The sequence below is a fragment of the Dendrobates tinctorius genome, unplaced genomic scaffold (assembly GCF_039654945.1).
Source record: "Dendrobates tinctorius isolate UK_male_01 unplaced genomic scaffold, ASM3965494v1 ptg000360l, whole genome shotgun sequence".
Classification (NCBI taxonomy): Eukaryota; Metazoa; Chordata; class Amphibia; order Anura; family Dendrobatidae; genus Dendrobates; species Dendrobates tinctorius.
In genome coordinates, this window is record NW_027362026.1 from 4,113,663 (window position 1) to 4,136,068 (window position 22,406).

Consider the following 22,406-nt stretch of genomic DNA (forward strand, 5'->3'; position numbering starts at 1 on the left):
CAGGCCCCCGTTGCCATCTTGGATTCGGGGACCTGCAGGGAAGGAGCCCCACGCAGCAGCGCTGCACATTGCGCTGCCGTGGGGGGCTCAGGGAAGCACGGAGGGAGCCCCCTCCCTGCCGATGCTTCCCTTTAACCCCCGGTACACCGCGATCGTGTTTGTCGCGGTGTGCAAGGGGTTAACGTGTCGGGGGCGGCCCGTGACCGCCCCTGACATTGTGCCGGGTGTCAGCTGTGATAATCAGCTGACAACCGGCCGCGATCAGCGGCGCTCACCACGTGGGCGCCGCTGATCGCTATGACGTACTATCCCGTCCATGGGTATTAAGTCCCAGGGCACATGGACGGGATAGTACGTCATATGGAATTAAGGGGTTAATAATCAAGTCACATTGTGTTTAATAAAAATGTTGATGTGTATCTTGGTGTGCACCTTTTCTGTACGGTTTTCTCCTTTCTGATCATTATTGGTTCTTTGCAGTGTGCACCCTAGATGATGTTATATTAGGTTGTGCATCCATTTCTTTCATCGTATCAAACTAAATCACAGCATGCAATGTCAATCAGCTGATCCTAAAGCCAGCATGAAATGGTCATGTATTACAAAGGTATAAACTCACAGAATAGGGACCTAATACTACCAATTCCCAATATATTAGAGCTGCCTTATCTGGAATAAGCAGTTCATAGAAAGGATTACCTGGAGCTAGAAATAGTACAAAGAAGAGCCACAGAATTGATACGGGTCATGGAGGATTTTAGTCATGAGGAAAGACAAATAATCACTGTATATACGCGAGTATAAGTCGACCCAGTATAAGCTGAGGCATCTAATTTTGCCACGAAAAACTGGGCAAGCTTCTTGACTCGAGTATAAGCCAGGTATGCATGGCTCCCCCATCGCTGTCCTTGTATGCATGGCTCCCCCATCGCTGTCCTTGTATGCATGGCTCCCCCATCGCAGTCCTTGCATGCATTTCTCCTTATCCTTGTATGCACGATTCCTATTAAAAAACACATATCCTACTCACCTTGCCTGCGTACCCTCGATGTATCTTATTCCGATGCCAGCAGCTCTTCCTGCCGAGTGATCAAGTGGCCCAGCTCATAAAGTTAATGAATATTCACTCCACGCCTATGGGAGTGGAGAGGCGTGTATATTTATTACCTTAATGAGCAGTGCCAGGTGATCACTCGGCCGGAAATGCTGCTGGCGTCGGAACCAACGAGATGCAGTGAGGGCGACAGGAAGGCGAGTAGGGTGTCTTCTGGAATCCGGTGGCTGCGGGTGTCACTGTGCGCGCTATAAGAGAAACCACCATGGTTACTTACCGGTAGCCGGTTTTTCCGGAACCCATGACAGCACCACCTGAGAGAGGGATCCGCCCCGCCAGGACAGGAACCTACTGAGACATAAGGGGCGGCACCTCTCCCCCGCTTCAGTTGGGTTACAGAGCACTGAGAGGACTTCCCGGTTAGTTACATGTTTAATCCAACACCACAACACTCAAAAAACACCCTACTAATTGTGCACACCCATATGGTGAAAAGGGGGGGAATATACGGGTGCTGTCATGGGTTCCGGAAAAACCGGCTAACTGTAAGTAACCATGGTGGTTTTCCCTTCACCCATGACAGCACCACCTGAGAGATTTTTGGAGATTCGAAACACCTTAGGGAGGGACCACCGCTTGCAGCACCCTTCTACCAAAGGTTAAGTCAGCAGAGGAGGATAGATTCAACCTATAGTGCTTAAAGAAGGTTGAAGGTGAGGCCCAGGAAGCGGCCTTACAAATCTGTTCGATCGATACCTCTGCTTTTTCGGCCCAGGAGGTCGCCACGGCTCTGGTGGAATGAGCCTTGATGCCGTCAGGAATCGGGATACCACTAGCTGTGTAGGCTACACTAATGGCCTCCCTAATCCATCTAGCAATAGTCCCTTTTGAAACCCCATAGCCTTTCCTGGCACCCTGAAAAGCTACGAATAGGGACTGGGACCTCCTCCACTGGCTAGTCATAGATATGTATTCTACGAGAGCTCTCTTAACATCCAGATTATGGAACTTTTCCTCCCCCAGATTTTTTGGGTTCTCGCAGAAAGATGGAAGGACAATTTCCTGGCCCCGATGGAAATCTGATGCTACTTTGGGCAGATAAGCGGGGTCTGTTCTTAACACTACCCTATCCTGAAAGACTTGCGTATAAGGTGGGTTTACTGAGAGAGCCTGTAAATCGCTTATCCTGCGGGCTGACGTGAGGGCCACTAACAGGATTGTTTTTAGGGTCAGAAACTTTAGGTGTAGCTGATGTAATGGCTCATACGGATCTTTTGTAAGGGCCTCTAGCACTAGGTTTAAATCCCAGGGGGCTATCCGGGGTATTGGGATAGGCCTAGCTCTATGGCAGGATTTAATAAATCTGGCTACCCATCTATTTTATGCCAATTTGCAGTTGTAGAGCGCCCCTAGTGCAGACACCTGAACTTTAAGTGTGTTCACTGCTAACCCTATCTGCAACCCCGATTGTAAGAACTCCAGGATGGCATTAATCGGGGGATCTTTCCCTAACAGCCTACCTAAGAACTGCAGGAACTTATTCCATGTTCTGCCGTAGATGTTAGTCGTCACTGGTTTCCCACTCTTTAGCAGGGTGGCCACCAACCCGGGGGAGAACCCTCTATCCGTTAAAAGCGACCTTTCAAATTCCACGCCGTCAGATGGAATCCTTTGACCTGAGCGTGGAATATTGGACCTTGAGCTAGTAGGTCCGGGATTTCTGGTAGAACCCATGAATCGGAGAGGGACATCCTTCGTAGCAGAGCAAACCAGGGCCATTTTGGCCAAAATGGAGCTATTAGAATCACCCTGGCCTGATCGTTTCTGATTTTTCTGACAGCTGTTGGGATCAGAGCCACTGGGGGGAACGCATAAGCTAGCCTGAAGTTCCACTGGATGTGCAATGAGTCCACTGCCCATGGATTTTCTCTCGGGTTTAGAGAGCAGAACCTGTTTGCCTGTTGTGTTTGTTGGCAAAGAGGTCTATCACCGGTTTCCCCCAAAGCCGAGTTATTTTTTGAAAAATGGACCGGTTTAGCGCCCATTCCCCCTGCTTCAGGGTATTGCGACTCAAGAAGTCTGCCTCTATGTTTTCTGCCCCTTTTATATGTAAGGCTGTCAAGGAGTGTAGGTGTTCTTCTGCTCTGCTCAGAATGTCTGTCGCCGCTTCCATTAAGGAGTGTGATCTTGTCCCTCCTTGGTGGTTGATGTATGCCACTACTACCTTGATGTCTGACATGATGCATACATTTCGACACTGGAGTAGCGGAATGAAGTGACTTAGGGCCTTGCTCACTGCACAGTTCTCTCAGGATGGAGGATGCTTCCCTTTCTTTACGCGTCCAGGAACCCTGACCTATGATGCCCCTTAGGTGTGCCCCCCACCCCGAGGAGCTTGCATCTGTTAAGATTATATCTGACGTCTGTCTGTCCCACGGTATTCCCAAGGTCAGATTTTTCTTGTCCAGCCACCAATTGAGAGAGTCTCTGGTTTTTAAGGAAAGCTCCAGCTTTCCTTCTAAACAGCCTCTTAGCGATCTTTGTGCTGTTAGTATCTCCCACTGGAGTTGCCGGGTGTGAAACTGAGCCCACCTGACCGCCGGAATACAGGATGTTAGGGTACCTAGCAGGGACATTGCTCTTCTTAAAGTCATACGTGGTTAGTTTTGGCCCGTGAAGGCCAGATTCTGCACCTTTTCTATTTTGGACTCTGGGAGCAGACACTCTTGCTTTTCTGAGTCTAGTACGAATCCTAGGAAGGTCTGTTCTTTTAGGGGTTGCAATTTTGATTTTTTGAAATTGACTATCCACCCTAATTCCTGCAAGGTGTTGATCACCCGGGTCAACTGCGCTGTACAGTGGTCCTCTGAGCTGCCTACTATGAGAAAATCGTCCAGGTATGGTATTATGCGTGAATCCGGAGAAAGGCAGTCACTTCCGCTATGACTTTGGTGAAAACTCTCGGGGCTATAGATATGCCAAACGGAAGAGCCCTGAACTGAAAGTGCCTTAGCGTGCCTTGAATATAAAGTGCTACCCTCAAGTATTTCTGGTAATCTGGGTGGATAGGGATGTGATAATACGCATCCTTTAAATCGACTACGGCCATGAAGCAATCTTGGTGTAGCAGCTTCACCGCCGTAGTTACTGATTCCATCTTGAAGGTCGAGTTCCTTATCCATAGATTGAGCCGTTTGAGATTTATGATTGTCCTGAAAGTTTGATCGGGTTTTTTTTATCAGAAAAAGGGGTGAATAAAACCCCTTCCCTTCCTGTAGGCATGGTACCTCGGAGAGTACCCGCTTGTCTATCAGGCTCAGGATCTCTGTTTCTAAGGCCACCTGCTCTTCGGTCACCATCCTGATGGGTGTGATGACGACCACGGATTTTGGCTGACGAATCAAAGGAATTTTCAGGCCCTCTGTTAGGATGGTTAGGATCCAGGCGTTGGAGGAGATCTTCTCCCAGGTTTGGAAAAAGAGTGCCAATCCCCCCCCCCCCCCACTGGAATACTGGCGTCACTGTGGCGACTTTTTTGAGGTGGAGGTGCCTCCACCAAACATAAATCCCGATTCTTTTTTTCTTTTATCCTCCCATCTTCTCCTGTCAGCGGGAGGGCGCCCCCTATTGAATCTCCCCCTCCGAAAGGGCTGTCTCCTCTGATCCATAGGGAATCTGGGGAAGCCTTTTTTCTTATCGCCTGCTTTCTCCAGTATATCGTCCAAGTTCTTGCCGAACAAGAATCGACCGTCGCAGGGGAGAGAGCATAATTTGGCCTTGGACTGAAGGTCACCCGGACAGCCCTTAAGCCATATTGCTCGTCTAGCAGCATTTGATAGTGACGCTGCCCTGGCTGTCATCCGCATAGAGTCCGCCGAGGTATCGGCCAAAAAAGCTGCTGGCCCGTGCAAGAGATACATCTCCGATAAGATTTTCTCTCTTGGGACCCTTGAAGCCAGCTTTTCTTCTAACTGCTGCAGCCAGATCATGAGGGAGCGTGCCGTACAATACCCGCTATTGCCGGTTTTAGTCGTCCTGCTGTCGCTTCCCATGCGTGCCTCAAATATGAGTCCGCCTTCTTGTTTAGTGGGTCTCTAAGAACCCCTGCGTCTTCCAGGGGCAGGGCCGACCTTTTGGAGGATCTGGACACTGCTGCATCTATTTTGGGGATTTTGTCCCATATCTCTGCATCCTTATGCTCGAAGGCATATCGTCTCTTGGAAGTGGATAGAAGGGCCCCCGATTTTTCGGGCTTTTTCCACTCTTTCTCAATAAGTGCCTGGATCTTCTCGTTTACCGGAAAGGTCCGTTTTTTCCTCTCCTGAAGCCCCCCAAACATAACATCCTCTAGGGTTTTAGCCGCCTTTTCTTCCTGTAGGCCCATTGTAGCTCTAATGGCCTTTAGGAGGGCGTCTGTGTCTTCTACAGGGAAACATGGTTTACCCCCCATGTCGCTGTCTGAGGAGGATGATTTTTCCGCCTGAGAGGACATTGACGCGGAATCCGAGGGGGAACTAGGGGGATCCTTCCTGGTTTTTTTCCCTTTTTTCAATAGGGACTTAATTGAGCCTTCCATTCCTGACCTTAGGGCAGATATTAGATTGGCTGCGAAACTAGGCGCTTCCTCCGCCATAGTCCGCTGAATGCACGCAGCACAGAGATCTTTTTGCCAATCTCTTGCTAGGGGAGATTTACATATAGCACAATCCCTATTGTTCTTCTTGCTTCCTGCTTTTCTAGGCCTTTCCTACAGGGTGAAGCATACAACAGAAGCCCTGTTAACATAATGCTAACATTCACGAAGATCACTCACCACCCGAAATCAAGGGTACCGGACTCGGAGGCTGCGTTGGGGCACGTGACCTGCGTTCTTTGGATCTTGATGAGTCCCCAGACCTGCGGCTGGGGCGGCTGCTGCTGGAATGGCTTCCATGCTTTCTGCCAGAGGGCTGAGAGGGAGGCAGGGACGCTGAACGTTCCTGCTCTGACTCCATGTTGCACCGCCGTCGGCTGCCGCCTTCTCTCTTTAAATACCGCGCCTCCGCTCAGGTGAGCGTCTCTCCCCTCCCCCCTGCGACCGCCGGCCGACCGCTCAGAAAGCCGGCGTCGCATCCGGCGCCATTAAACCGTCGCCCTTCTCTGACGTCAGCCGGCGCACCCAGGCCGGAAGAAGCCAGCGTCTCTCCCCTGCTATGGGGATCGAGATGCGGCGTGCGCGAGGGGAGGGCGGCGCGGTGGGGGCTTCCCGCAGACCCCGGGGATCCCACCGACGCCCGCACGAACCCGGAACCCCGGAGGGCCCTGGGACTGCGCATCCAGCACCCGACGTCCGGCGCTGCAGGTGAGACACCTGTTCTTCCTGCGCCGGGACGGGGCTGGGTCCATTTTCTTCGCCCATGACAGGCACCGCCGACAGGACAGGAACCCAACTGAAGCGGGGGAGAGGTGCCGCCCCTTATGTCTCAGTAGGTTCCTGTCCTGGCAGGGCGGATCCCTCTCACAGGTGGTGCTGTCATGGGTGAAGGGAAAATGAACATTCATTTCTCTTTAGCAGCAGGCACAGTTACAGCCGCCGGCTCCTGCCTCCTGTGACCCGCTGCTCCTCAGCTCCCCCTCTGGGACATCTGACTCGTGTATAAGCCGGGGGGGGGGGGGGGGGGGGGCGTTTTCAGCACAAAAAACTGTGCTGACAAACTCGGCTTATACACGAGTATATATGGTACATTTATTTAGTCTTAAGATGAAACGTCTAAGAGGTATATGATTAACTTATACAAGTACATATACGGCTTAAACTAAAAGTATGGCCAAAGGCAGTTCCCTCAAAAAGTGGGCCCTCCCTCCACCTAGCTAAAGAAAAGTTCAGTCTCAAAGGCCCCTCAACATATGAACTAATAATCTATGGAACAGTCGCAGACCAAATCCATTTCTGGTCGCACAACTACAGTCACAGTGTAGTGCTTGTCTAATGAGAATATGCAATTACCTGTTCAGTGGTTAATGGACCAATCTTTTTAACCTCCTTCAAGGTAAGCGTTCCAACTACAACAGCCATGTGAAGGACCTCCACGTTGAGACTCAAAATGTCAATCCCGAACAGGTTGTTATTACTTATATTCAATTTATTCTGCAAAATAAAAACAATGAATTACAGAACGTGGCAATTTTGCACAGGTCCGATAAAACCAGAGAACCTGGTTTTCTCTACCACAAAAACTTTCATTTATTGTCCTAGCTGTGAGCAGAGCCACCACCATGCTCTGACTGGTCCACATCAGACAGTTGAATCCTCCAGTGGACTCCGCAACCCATACATAAACAGTACACGAAATGCAAAATGTACACACAAATGAGCAGCAGCTCACCATTCATTTAAAAGTTATCTATTCCATTAATATATAGTAGTATGGACAGATATCGAAAACAATGGGCAGGTGGCTGAACAATGGGTCCACAAAATCAATGTCAATATTGAGACAATTTGCATATTTGCCAGAGGAGCATTGCGGCCTAAAAGTCTTCTGTTCTTGGCATGTCAGGCTTCACATGTCACTTTCCTCAAGGAAAATATTCAGAATTGAGAGTCCTCAGTGGTTGATACCTTTTAATGGCTAACCGAAAAGATGGTAACACATTGCAAGCTTTCGAGACTACTCAGCTCTCTTCTTCAGGCTAGACTAATACAAAATCTGAAGAATCACATATTTATGCACAACACAGCACAGAAAAAATGCAATAGATGAGACAAGTGACGTGAAGCAGAACTATCATTATGGGAGAGGGAGAAACATAAATATTGGACCAGTTCATAGATAAGGAGTCTGGATGTTTTATTGTCCTCTGATTGGGGTCTCCTAATGTGCTGTAATGCCCCCACACGGTCTTAGGAGCAAATTCCTTAATTTACATAAAAGACATAAATCCATGCGACACATTCATTCCAGCATTGAGAGTGTCAAAGACTGTCACATTTATACTCACAGACTCTCCTCTCTCTCTCTGAGAAGTGAAGTTACCTTTCAATACCAGTAATTTCATATCCATGTTGCTGTGATCAGGCGTACAAAAATGTTTTGCCACAGGTAGATCCATTCTTTTTTCTCTTATTGTGTGACGATGAGCATTCATCCTTGTTCTAAGCTTTTGCCCTGTCTCCCCCACATACAGACCCCCTGTTGGACATTTAGTACAGATAATTAAGTACACCACATTAGATGTAATGCAGCTGAAAGTACCTGGGATCTTGTAGTCCTGATGTGAATTGGGGATCTTTATCTTGTCCGTGGTCATTATAGATGGACAGGTTCTACATTTTTTCTGGTTGCAAGGAAAGGTTCCTCCAGCTGTTGGAGAGGACAGGGAGCTTCTGACAATGATGCTTCTTAGATTTCGGGGCTGCCTAAAGCACAGTAGTGGGGGGTCTGGAAAAATGGATTGTAATCGGGCATCTTTTGGTAGTAAAGGTTATAATTTCTGTGCAGCTCCCCTTAGCACTTCCAGATTTGGGAGCAAAAGATTAGAACAAGGATGAATGCTCATCGTCACACAATGAGAAAAAAGAATGGATCTACCTGTGGCAAAACATTTTTGTACGCCTGATCACAGCAACATGGATATGAAATTACTGGTATTGAAAGGTAACTTCACATCTCAGAGAGAGAGAGAAGAGTCTGTGAGTATAAATTTATGACGACCTTTGTCACACTCAATGCTGGAATGAATGTGTCGCATGGATTTATGTCTTTTTACATCAATTAAGGAATTTGCTCCTAAGACCGTGTGGGGGCATTACAGCACATTAGGAGACCCGAATCAGAGGACAATAAAACATCCAGACTCCTTATCTATGAACTGGTCCAATATTTATGTTTCTCCCTCTCCCATAATGATAGTTCTGCTTCACGTCACTTGTCTCATCTATTGCATTTTTTCTGTGCTGTGTTGTGCATAAATATGTGACTTCAGATTTTGTATTAGTCTATGCCTGATGAAGAGACCTGAGTAGTCTCGAAAGTTTGCAATGTGTTACCATCTTTTCAGTTAGCCATTAAAAGGTATCAACCACTGAGAACTCTCAATTCTGAATATTGTTCTATCTACTGGTTAACACGGTACAAAGATATACATCTTTCCTCAAGGAGAAACTTTACCCCTTGCATCCCAGTCAGACACTTCTCACCCAGCCAAACCAAATCTCCCTAACACTAGGCAGCGAGACATGAAAGGATTGCCTAACAAACAGGCAATTCCTGAAAGTGTTGCGGCTGTCTAGCAACCGTGAGACATGCAGCAACTGGAACTTGAACATATTTTTCGAGCATGCCAAAGACACTCGGTTAGCACACGAGCATGCTCGGCTAACACCTTCCCCGAGCACGTTCACTCTCCACCGTTTGTAACCTAACAAATCAAAGGCAAAGACAGGTCTGAAACTCAGATATGTGTCTACTAGTAGACCATGTATAGTCTGTTGAGGAGGAGCCAACTTTTTTTTTTGCACAAGCGTATTAGTGACAATCAAAGAGGGCAGCAGACTTATCCCATGTTTGTGTATTCCCCAATGAAGCACCAGAGAAATTAAACGACAGCAACTCTTCTTAAAGTGACGGCTGTCATGGACTCCTGTTTGGATGCTACATCTGTCACTAAAGGGCAGAAGTGAGTGGTTGTGAAGCACTTACTGTAGGGGACAGAGCACTTCAGCATACAGGTATTACCTTGCTGAGGAGGCATGTACCTGAATCAAGCTTCAGTTTATCATTAAAGTGGTTGTCTAGTAAAAACAAGGTATCATCTTGCTGCTGGGAAAAGCTATTATTCCATTTTTATCCCCTTTACAAAATGGAGCGACAGGTCGGATAACCATCAGCTGCTACCTTTCATTTAGATATGACTGCCAGAAAAAGTTTGACAGCCTCATAGGGAATGAATGGATCGCAGGTTCTCCATGTGCAGTGCCACTTCATTCTAACAGGGATACAAGTGTTTTGTTCTGACGATCAGTCCTGATTCTAGTGATTGGACCTCCACTGATCAATAAGATATATTCTACACCTTGTATAGGTGATCACTTTCACCAGACAACCCCTTTAGTGATGTCACTAAACCAATTTAAAAATGTATGCATGCACATCCCTACAGGGTCATTCCATGTTACATTCACAAGTCAAACACTTAGTTAATAATGGCTACAGACTGTTCTTTGAAGGCAGGCACCAAAATGAGTGAATGTATATTGTACATTAAACTATTCTCAATAGATTTCAGCAGTTTGATTTTTCAAGAATACAAATTAAATACAAAATACAGTATAACTTGGTAGCTTACGTTACAACACAATGAAGTAACTTACGTTACAAAGCTGATGGTAACTTGCGTCACAATACCATCACCTCATATGAGAAGAAAACTTATTGTAACGTAAGGTACTGTGTTGTAACGTAAGTTACCATGGAATGACACTACAACTCTATCTAGCACTGTCAGCAATTATGCAGGGCCAAAACACTTAAATGCTGTAGTTCCATGAGTGGAATATAAAAAAAAAAGAAAAAAACACTGATTCACCTTCCACAGTGATGTACTAGTGATGTTGGGCTTCAGTGACACTGTTCTGTGAGTGTTGCAGCACATCAGTGGCTACTGATGGACTGCAGCGTTTCCACCTCTCCCGGGCTTCAGATTTTCATGTGAGGGAGGTGTGAGTGAAGCAGCCCATTTGCGGCACCGGAACGCCTGCAGTACTCATGTGACTTGCTGTTACACTAGCGTAAGGGAACCCTGTACCATCATCGCTAAACAGTATGGGAGGAGAGTATACTTCATTGTTAAACAATGCAATTAAAGATTAGCAAAACAGGTCTGCCTATAACACTTACTGTTGTATGTAGCGTCACAGTTAAACTGGTGGTGTCATAGGTAACTACAGAAGAATTCACGCCAGCATGGTACAACGTTACAGAGCGGGGATACAGAAAGAACACGACAAGGAAGAAAACAAGAATGCAACAGGAAACGGCAAGAGCCACATATAACTTCCTGGAAATAAAAGAAAAATGTCCATTAGTTATTATTGAGTAATGCTGCATAGCACAGTATCCGGAAAACTGCTAGTGCTGGATGTAAATAGACAAAATGCTAACTTTAATCCAAAATTATACTAGTTATTTTGAGAGCTTTATCAGAAAAACAAGATATATGACCAATATAAAGATTTAACAACAAACATACTTTAAATGGGTTGTCTCAAACAACTCTAACTATGCTTGGCACGCAGCAAGTGACTGATCCACAAGAGCACGGTCCTTTGTGCCCTGTTTAACCCCTTCACCAACAAGCTCGTTTTCACCTTCATGACCAGGCCAAATTTTGCAATGCCTTAATGGATCCCAGCGATTGTGAGGCTGTTTTTTCATGACCTATTATAGTACTTCGTGATAGAGGGAACATTGCTTCGATTTGACTTGCATTTTCTTGTGAAAAAAAAATTTGGAAATTTGGCGTAAATTTTGCAATTTTCAAACTTTTAATTTTTATGGCCTGAAATCAGAGCTTTCTATCACACAAAATAGTTCATAAACAACATTTCCCACATGTCTACTTTACGCCATGGGAATACCCCATATGTGGCTGTAAAGTATTGAAGCTTTTATTGGGAACATTTATCCTACATTGTACGCGGAGTACTTACTTCGAGGTTTCCAACTAAAATTTCCAAGTGATGTGATTTTTGGGAGGCAAAATGAACAAAAAAGCAGCAATTCAGGAAGTTTTTTTTAAATGTCATTTTACGTGTGGTAAAATTGCTAAGGCATCTTTATTCTTTGGTAGAAACCACATTTATATCATGCTTTTGTCTTTTGGTGATTTTACACAATTTTAGAAAAAAAAATTTTCTATTGCTTTATTCTGAGAGATACAAGTTATTGTTCCGCTGACTGAGCTGTATGGCAGCTTGTTTTTTGAACGACAAGGTGACGTTTTCAGCTATATCATTTTTATTTACATTTGACTTTTTGATTGCGTTTTATTCCACTTTTTGTTTGGCGGTAAGAGGAAAATATGTTTTTGCCTCTTTTATTCGGTGGTTTTTAAGTTTTGTTTTTTTTATCAGAAAAGTATTCATTTATATGTACATTATATGTATACTTTATTTTTTTAAAAACATTTTTTACAGCTCTTTTTTTTCACTTAGTCCCTCTATGGTACTTACACTTTTTTTAACTCTGCTTCTGATGGCTTTATAAACTGTCAGTGCTTCACTGACACACAAGCTTGATACACCATGCTCTGAGCATAGTGTAAGACGTTTGCCATCTCTGGTGACCAAGATGTCTTCATGACAACATCAGGTCTCCATGGCGCTAATCGGAGGGCAAAGGGTGCTCCCTCCCTCTGCCTTCTAAATGCTGCGATCAATATTGATTGCTGATTGATATTTTTGATATTTAGCGAGTTAAACTGCAGGGAGCAGTGTCGGCACTGCTCCTGGCAGTGAGTGCTAAATGTCAGCTGACAGAATCAGCTGACACCTGGCAGCGGTCGCCCACACACAGCCTCCTGTGCGTGGGTGATCGCCATGATGTATATATACTGCATTGGTCGGGAAGTACTTGCTGGCCATGAAGTATATATACACTGCAAATGCCGTGAAGGGGTTAAAGGGTATCTGTCAGGATCAACCCTCCTAAGCCATCCATACTGACATGTAGGTCATAGAAAGTTGAATAAAATGATACCTTGATATCTGCAATCAAATGTTTTAATCCAGATATCCACATTTAAAAAAAAAAAAAGTAAATGAGTTGTTAAGATCTATGGGCCGGACAAAGATCTCCCCGAGATTAGGCTGCCACAGCTTATATTAAAAGGTAAGAGGGAGTTATCAATATGAGACATTTAGATCAGGAGAGCAGACTGTCAGTTATTACATGTCTCACCCTGCTAACTCCCCCCCTTTCATTCAAAATAAGTTCTGGAGACAGATTCTCAGGGAGATCTCTGTACAGCCAACGGTTCTTAAAGTAGTTGTCTAGGCTTGGGCCTCAAGACTTGTGAATCTTCACAGCGTGTGCTGTCAGGATTCATCAGGGCTGGCGGTCATGTGACTGCTGCAATGCAATTTGCATACATCTGGGAACATTCCGACTAGACATATCTGGCCTCATTCAATTCACTTGCACTGAGGGACGCCATGTAAGTCTAGTTAACTTGTGACCACACGTATGCAAATTGACCACCCACTGAGAGGATTCACAAGTCTGCAGTTACATAAAGTGACTGCAGACTTAAACCCCAAGCCTGTACAACCCCTTTAACAGCTCATTTGCATATTAAGAAAAATGTGTTGTGCATATACTCTGCTGTTTAATGCACGTTGTAAGTAGATGGCTGAGGAGTGTGCATGGCTAGCTTTTCCAATCCTTTAGGTATGTTTCCATGGTCCGTCACGGCAGCGCTTTGGACGCAGCTCAGTCCAAAGCGCTGCCGGCTTTTGTACGTGCGGTGATTCCGCATAGACTGATACTTATCTTGTGGACACTGAACGTCTACGCAAGATAAATAGACATGCTGCAGTCTAGAAAGACGCGCCGCATGTACATATACGCAGGTCTGCCACCTGCGTCTTTGAACGCATAGTGGAGATGGGATTTCATAAAATCCCCTCCACTATGCTGTAACATCTGGCCGCTGCGGCTGTACGCAGCGTCCATTCCGCAGCAAATACTGAACGTGGAAACATACCCTTAACACTTTGTGCCTGATTCAGTAAAGCTTCCATATCAGAATTCTGGACTAAAAGATTTGAAAAGTTGCCAAATTTTGGTCCAACTGAGAGCTGCGCCTATATTTTGGGATTTCTGGTGTCTTCACGACACTTTCTCCCAGGTCTGCTGAAATGGATGGAGCTGGAGAAGGTCAGGGGTACGGCGGCTGCCGCTTGTCAAATTCATGGCGAACAGTGGCATTCACTTTGCCACAAATCTTACTTCAGCAGGGGCTGAAGCAAGATTTGTGGCGAAGTGCACATCACTTGTCTGGCACTCTCGATTCATGAAGAGGTGTGCACCACTTCATAAATCAGGAGTATCCAACTCCAGCACTCCCACTCATCAAGAGCAAAGCTAGTCTTGATGAAACGGGCCCTTTGAATGTAAAAGCAGTGCTCATTTGTGACCATCGCTTCATTCAAAAGTGGTACAAGGAAGCCCAATTCTATTAATTGCAGCAGTCTTCACAGTGGGATACCCAACGATGAGACAATTATTACCCATGTTCAATATTAGAAAACTATGTTAGGTGAAATATTTTAACAGGAGAGGAATGAGGCAATGGATGAACTACCCATATAATAAAAAATATATATATTTACGTTCTTCTTGGCTTTAAGCGCTGGTCACTGTATGGGATAAGAGCCACTAACTCCTTTTCCTGTCCTAAAGGGAGAAGTCAGAGGAGTGTAAAAAACAAAATAAATAACATATTATACTATTAACAGTAGGTCTCGTTTATATTGCAGGTCTCCATATTCCATGACATATCCGAATTGTATCTCCTGAGGTACCTCTGGGTATCCTGCCTGTTCCTCTGCAGGTGGGGCAGGTGACTGTAGCCGACTCTTCTATGGAAATGCAGGACGTGGAGGCATCATTGCTGTTAATACTGATGTAAGGTGGAGTACTCCCTTGGCCGTCCAACATGGGTTCTGTCTCTCTGCTTTGTGAAGGCTTCAAAACAGTCAGCACCTTCCGCATGATGTCATTGAAACTTTACCCCACCTATAGCCACAGAATGGGCAGAAAATATACATTACGCTAGTAGGTAAGCAGCTAGTAATACATGATCAAAGAAAGCAGGTCTGCACTGTACCAAGTACTTCTTATCCTAGACCCTCCTTCACTGGGTCACAGATTCAGTTTAGACACGAGACCTCTATCTATATGCACTTGGTCGTCAGAGCCCAGTACCGGGGCACAGGCATCTAGCTACATCAGGATCTGTCATTTGCCATAACTACCGTATGTAATTTTGTATCTGGCATAAATCCTTCTGTTCTCCTGTGCCGTTCTGGAGATATGACCCCCTCTTCCCTGGGTATAAATCTAGCCTTGATAGCCAAGTGGGTGTGATCCATAACACGTAAGGGAGTCTTGGGGTATGTGCACACGCTGCGGATTTTGCTGCAGATCCGCAGCGGATTTGGCCTCTGCGGATCCGCAGCAATTCTGCAGACAGTGTACAGTACCATGTAAGTCTATGGGATTTACAATCCGCAGTGCACATGCTGCGGTTTTTTCACTGCGGAAAAGCTGTGGTTTTAAATCCGCAGAAAGAATTGACATGTCAATTCTTTCTGCGAATTCCGCTGCGGTTTGCCACCTATTCCATTGTCCAGGTGTCAAACCGAAGGGGAAAACCGCAAGCCAAGCCGCAGGTAAACCGCAGGTCATTTTACTTGCAGTTTTACCTACGGATCCGCACGGAAAAATCCTCTGGTGAATCTGCAGCGTGTGCACATAGCCTTATGAGGACCTCATACAGTTGGCTAAGAAAAAATATTTATTGCAAGTGATAAATGCTTTAAATGTACAGTGCATTCATCTTATGCGATTGGGGTCATATTTCATACAGAAAATGAGCCATCAAGGGAAGTTTTTGCACTAATCAGAAAAGATCATCGTTGGGCATATTAGGTAACACTGAATACAAATATTATTGATTGTTTTGGGGTGAGGTATAAAAGCAGCTTAACCAGTCTTACAAGATCTATAGCCAAATATTAGGCGTGTGACACTTACCAAGACTATACACAGCTGAACATTAGGGAATATTAGGTTTGTGGTGAAAATCTGTGCAGCGGGAGCGACAGTCAACTTTTGATTTATATGGAAGAGTGTAAAGTGGTCATGGTCTGCAACATGGGAAGCCACTGTGCAGTGAGAGGGAGGGGGTGAGCTGTAACCATCATCATGTTATATGCCTCCAGCTTGGTAATAGTAATCACAGAGGGCCATTTACACATGCCGATTATTCACCTACAGATCGATCGAGCAAAGGTTTCAAATCACCGCATGTGCAGCAACTGTACCCATAATATATTCTGTCATTGATCATATTTATGCAGATTTAAAAACAACTGTCACCATTAGATCTCCTCATATGAACAGACATGTGTGAGTCTCCATACTGATACACAGCTGATAAATGCACAACCATTAACAAAAGGAGGAAAGGGAAGGAATCTGGTTTCTGCAGTGTCAGCTCTTTGCAAAAGTGCACGAAGTTCAACACACAACATGAACATAATGACACTTAGTCATCAAGATACTCAGCTATTCAGGAAACACGAGAAGAGGAGCTGTCACTTTCTCAAAAAACGGAATTAAATACAATGTAAAAATCTCTCAGCTCCCCGATTCTGGAGCGCTTTTCCGTTTTGCGCTGCTTCACTATAAAGATATTCATATTTGTTTTTTTCTGGAGAGCAGTATGTGAAATCTCTGCTTCTAGACCAACCAACTGGGCATTTTTTCAGTCTTTTCTAGGTACAGATGTGGTATCCCACAAAGTCGCCATTTCTATTGGATACCGGATATATAGTGTGTTTATATAAATGCTGTGAATTTTTATGTGGACTGTGCACTTTAAATATATTGTGAGACCTGCTGACAGGCAGCACAAAAAGGGTTAATTTTCCCCTCCCAGACTTGATCAGGTGACCCAGCTCTGTGTTAATATGCAGAAAGTTCTGGAAAAACGCCTCAGGCAGTCAGCCAATGACGGCAGCTCTACAGTCACATAGAAGGGGGAGGAGCCAAGTCCTGGGGAATAGTTTTAAGTTTGACATGGCAGTTGGGGGTCAGAAATCTTAAGAGGAGGAAGCCATTTTGTAGGAAGAATTACCTCAGGGTAGAAACAGAGCACAGTGCTGAAGAGATATTCAGACTTCATAGAACCAGAGGTTACTAAGATCTGCCTGTCTGCAGGTACACAGCAATGATCAACCGTGAGTGTAATCCGGTACCTCAGTTTACGACTGTTTGTAAATAATTTGCCCCATTACCTTCAGTAAAAAGACTTCTGTTTCAAATTCTCACGGCTGCTTCATGACTGGGGCTCAAATGCACCAACTACTACCACCATCATCATCATCTTCTTCTTCTGTCTAGAGACAGTTACTGTGCAAACATTGTACTGTGGAGTTTCCTGTGTGTGTGTAATTTGAGAAGGAACAACTCTTAAGATGCATCATACCCTGTCAGGAGTACAACCCTCAGCCATACTCCACATGAGAACGCCACACATGCGCCTGAACCTCTCCTTCCCAGATGTTGCCAATCACAGCTTAGCAGTGGATCTAGCAGTCTAAGGCCACATGCATAGTGGTATTTGTGTATTTGGTCAGTATTTTACCTCAGTATTTGTAAGCCAAAACCAGGAGTGGAACAGTCAGAGGAAAAGCATAATAGAAACACGTCACCACTTCTGCCTTTTTCACCCACTCCTGGTTTTGGCTTTCAAATACTGGGGTAAAAAAACTCACCAAATACTTAATGTGTGCATGTGGCCTAAGGGCTCGTTCCCATTTGCAATGTAATCGGATGAGAGCAATCCAAAAAAAAAAAAAAAACTGAATTGCACTCGGCCCAATGTTAAACTATGGTGCAGCTCACAGCTGCGATTATTTTCTCATGCTGAATCAGCATGCAAAAACATTTACAACATGCTGCTATAGCATCTGAGACTAAGTCTATGGGTGCGTGTGAAACATAGCAATCGAATATCACCTAAGTGCAGTGCGATTTCAGTGGACGCCAGCAATGTAGAAGATGGAAAAATTACTTTCTCTGTCTCCTTGGCAGCTGTGCTCCAACTCTGATGTGGGAGCATCGGACCACAGAGCACTGACACTCGTCTCACGCTCGCAGCAGAGCTGGGGCCTGAGTGTCATCATATCACACCCCACGCTCTTGCAATGGATGTCATATGCCAGTGTATCTCTGGCCTAAAAGTCTAAGGGTACGATTCCACGTTCAGGATTCCTTGATGATTTGCTGCGGATTGAACGCCGAGTACAGCCGCAGCGTCCAGATGTTACAGCATAGTGGAGGGGATTTCATGAAATCCCGTCTCTACTATGCGTGCATGGCCGCATCCGGTGGCCCTGCATAACCGGACATGCAGCGTGTCTTTATAGACCGCAGCATGTCTATTTATCTTGCAGAGACACTCCGTCTCTGCAAGATAAATAACCCAGTCTGTGAATAGGATGCAGTGATTCTGCATGTGTTCATTGAACACATGCTGAGTCACCGTGTGTACAAAAGGGGGCAGCGATTTGGGCGGAGTCGGGTTTCCGCTGCGTCCAAAGCGCTGCATATCCGGACCGTGGACACATACCCTTCCCCGCATCCACACGTCCGTGTTTCCAGTATGTGTGGTATTAGTTTATGTCACGGATAGCACACCTACCCGTTATAACCGGTGGTGCTACGCACATGTGTTTTTACACGGACCGTGTATCCGTGCAAAAAAAGTTAAAAAAAAAATTTCACACAGACATATCCATTTTTTTTCCCAGATGACAAGAGCCAACACAAGACTATGGGTCGGTGAAACCACGTACAGCACACGGATGGCATCAGTGTGCAGTCCATATGTTGTCTATGTTTAACCCACTTCACGACATGCTCCGTACTAGTAGTATGCATGACATGTCTCCCCTTTAGATATGGGCACAGGTGGTGAGCCCACATCTTTTCGGCACATATCAGCTGTTTTCTCCCAAGGGTGGTTTGCACGTTAACGTCCGGACCAATTTTTACAATTCTGACCACTGTCCCTTTATGAGGTAATAACTCTGGAACGCTTCCATGGATCCCGGTGATTCTGACATTGTTTTCTCGTGACATATTGTACTTCATGTTAGTGGTAAAACTTCATTCATATAACTTGCGTTTATTTATAAAAAAAACAAAACGGAAATTTGGCGAAAATTTTGCAATTTTCCAACTTTGAATTTTTATGCCCTTAAATCACATGGCACGCAAAAAACTTAATAAGTAACATTTCCCACATGTTTAATTTACATCAGCACAATTTCAGAACCAAAAATTTTTGTTAGGAAGTTATAAGGGTTAAAAGTTGACCAGCAATTTCTTTTTTTTTTTTTAGGGACCACCTCACATTTGAAGTCACTTTGAGGGGTCTATATATATGAGAAAATACCCAAAAGTGACACCATTCTAAAAACTGCACCCCTCAAATTTTTTGAACTTTTTTTAATAAAAAAAAAATGAACATTTAACTTTTTTTCACAAAAAAACTACTTCAGGTCCATTTTTTTTTTATTTTACCAAGGGTAACAAGAGAAATTGGACTGCAAAAGTTATTGTGCAATTTCTCCTGAGTACGCTGATACGTGATATGTGGGGGGAAACCACTGCTTCTGCGCATTACAGAACTCAAAAGGGAAGGAGCGCCGTTTGACTTTCAACGCAAAACTGGCTGGAATTGAGATCATCACCCCCCTTTCATCCCATTCAAAATAAAACCGTAAAAAAAAAAAAAATCAAACAAACATACGGTATTTGGTATCGCCAAGTATTAACCCCATCGCTAAACGGTGTAACGAGAAAAAAGTTAAACCACCAGAATTACGTTTTTTTGGTCGCCCCATTAGTGCATTAAAATGCAATAACGGGCCATCAAAACACTGTGTCCGTACCAAAATGGAATTGTTAAAAACGTCAGCTCGGCATGCAAAAAATAAGCCCTCACCCAACCCGAGAAAGCGATGCAAACTTTTTTTTATTTTTTTTTTTTCACCACTTAGATAAGAAAGAACCTTTTTACTCGTAATGACCTGGAGAATAATAATGGCAGGTCAGTTTTATCATTTAGTGAACATGGTAAAGAAAAGAAAATCCCCCAAAAAGTTAAGGAATTGTACTTTTTTGCAATTTCACTTCACTTGGAATTTTTTTTCCTGTTTTTGAGTACACGATATTATAAACTCAATGGTGTCATTCAAAAGTACAACTAGTCCCGCAAAAGCCCTCACATGGCCAAATTGATGGAAAAAAAAAAAAGTTATGGCTCCGGGAAGAAGGGGAGCGATAAAACAAACGAAAAAACAAAAACGGGCTCCGTCATGAAGGGGTTAACACTGCAAAGTTTAGGAGAAGCTTTGTAATTTATTTCTTTATCCATCCAGGAAAAACACTGATGACAAAAACGGACACATGGACGATATACTGATGAAAACCACTGATGACACTTGTACGTGTTACACGGACGGGTGAAGGACGCCTTAAGACGCTGCTGAGCTGTGGTTGGCAATGTCCGGGAGGGAAGGGAGAAAACATATGTCCCCAGAGAAGAATGAAGAAATACACAGTTGGTCTGCAAAGCAGAGATTTTAGATCTACAGGGTCTATACAGGGACATGCAAACGTTCGTGTGTCACAGGACTGCACATGACAGCTCAGAGTCCAAGAAGAGAAGCCACAAAATAGCAAGATGAGTGATAAGAAATCTTGGACAAAAGCAACATTTTTAATTGTTGCTTGGCGGCCACAAAAGCTAGAGCTCCACAGGGAAAAGCATGCGTCATGGTAAAATCACAGCATTGCCTCACACCTGCAACCTTGCTGGGATTTTTGTTGCCTATGGGCAAGGTGTAGTAGTGCTGGCATCTTACTGTAATCCAGGGGCAGTGCTGCTGTGGAGCCCCATCACAGTGCCTGACCTCTACTCCAATACTACCTGCTTAGGTGTCTGGATTTCCTTACTATTAGGCCACAGACACACATCTGGAATTAAACAAAGTGTGTGGTTTCACGATATGGAGAAATAAGGAACAAAGCTTCTCCTATACTTTGCGATATTAAGCAAGTACACCACAGATTGTACACTGATGCCTTCCGTGTGCTGTACGTGTACGTCACAGACCTTTATTGGAACTTTTCATCCGTGATACATAAAAAAATTGACAAATCTCTTGAGTTTTGCCTGGACACCCGGTCTGTGAAAAAAACATGGACATGTGAATTGCACCTCTGACATTCACAGCCTGAGGGATGTCCGGCCACAGCCTCATGATTATAAAGTTACTGTCACACTTAGCGATGTACCAGCGATCCCGACCAGCGATATGACGCGGTCAGGATCGCTGGTGCATCGCTAAGTGGTCGCTAGTGAGCTGCCACACAGGCAGATCTCACCAGCGACATCGCTGGGGTCGGGGGTCGCTACTTACCTGTCACACTAGGCGATCCTGCGTCCTCCCGCCCGGCTCCACGCGTCGCTCGTCCTCACAGCAGGAAGCGCCGCAGGAAGCTGACGACGAGAAACAGTCCAGCCTGTTCTCGCGCGATCAGCGATAACCAGCGGGGGAGCGGGTCGTTGGTAAGTATCAGACACAGCGATATCGCTAGCAATATCGCTATAACATCACTAGTTATAGCGATATTGCTAGCGATATCTCTTAGTGTGACATGCCCTTAAGACTGCACTCATATCTCTGACACATCCAAGTGCTGCCCGATTTTTTTTTTTTTTTAAATAGAGTACAATGGAAATTACAGATTCAAAACCAAGATCCAGGTTGGATGGCGACGGAGTTAATACTTTTTGATAAATTAAAAAGTTAGTTTTGGACCGGACAACCCCTTTATCAGTCTGCAGTCACTGTGAGCTGTGAATTGTAAGGTTGAGTTCCCACGATGAGCTTTTGAATACTTGGGTTACTTTCAATTTTGTGAGCATTTCTTTAACATGCGGTTTTTTGTCTATTCTTGGTGCTATTTTATGCTGTAAATAAAGCTGCTGTGTTTGTGTTACTTAATGGTATTTGGCTTTGACAACTATTTTTTGATGTGTTTCCACTGTGGGAACGCACTATATGCGTGTTTTGAACATGCTGATTTTCCGCATCTAATGCAAGTCTAAGGGGAAAAGCTACACATAAAACTCTGTGTACTGCAAGAGAAAATTACATGTTGTGGATTTGAAATTTGCACCACAGGTCAGTTTACAGTGAGTGTAAAACAACAAAAGAAAAAAACAGTGGGCACAAGATTTCTATAAATTCCATCCACTTTGTGCATTTTTTCTTACAATTCCAGCAGTGTCAAAAACGCACTAAAGCTACTGTCACACTTAGCGATGTACCAGCGATCCCGACCAGTGATATGACGCGGTCAGGATCGCTGGTACATCGCTAAGTGGTCGCTAGTGAGCTGCCACACAGGCAGATCTCGCCAGCGACATCGCAGGGGTCGCTACTTACCTGTCAGACAAGGCGATGAAGACGTCCTCCTGCCCGCGTCCACGCGTCGCTCGTCGTCAC

The 22,406-nt window shown here is 44.9% G+C and overlaps 1 protein-coding gene across 4 annotated transcripts in view; it reads right to left on the minus strand.

The window, feature by feature from the left end:
- The window catches only part of TMEM106A (transmembrane protein 106A), a 43,996-nt gene that overhangs the window by 18,965 nt on the left and 2,625 nt on the right, over window positions 1-22,406 (minus strand). For all 4 annotated transcript variants that reach the window (XM_073562627.1, XM_073562624.1, XM_073562625.1 and 1 more), the window contains exons 2-5: window positions 14,619-14,832; window positions 14,427-14,490; window positions 10,933-11,092; window positions 7,041-7,181 (exon numbers count right to left, since the gene is read on the minus strand). In XM_073562627.1, coding sequence (XP_073418728.1) covers window positions 7,041-7,181; window positions 10,933-11,092; window positions 14,427-14,490; window positions 14,619-14,808 — 555 coding nt within the window. In that variant the 5' untranslated portion in view covers window positions 14,809-14,832. The remainder of the gene's footprint in view (window positions 1-7,040; window positions 7,182-10,932; window positions 11,093-14,426; window positions 14,491-14,618; window positions 14,833-22,406) is intronic.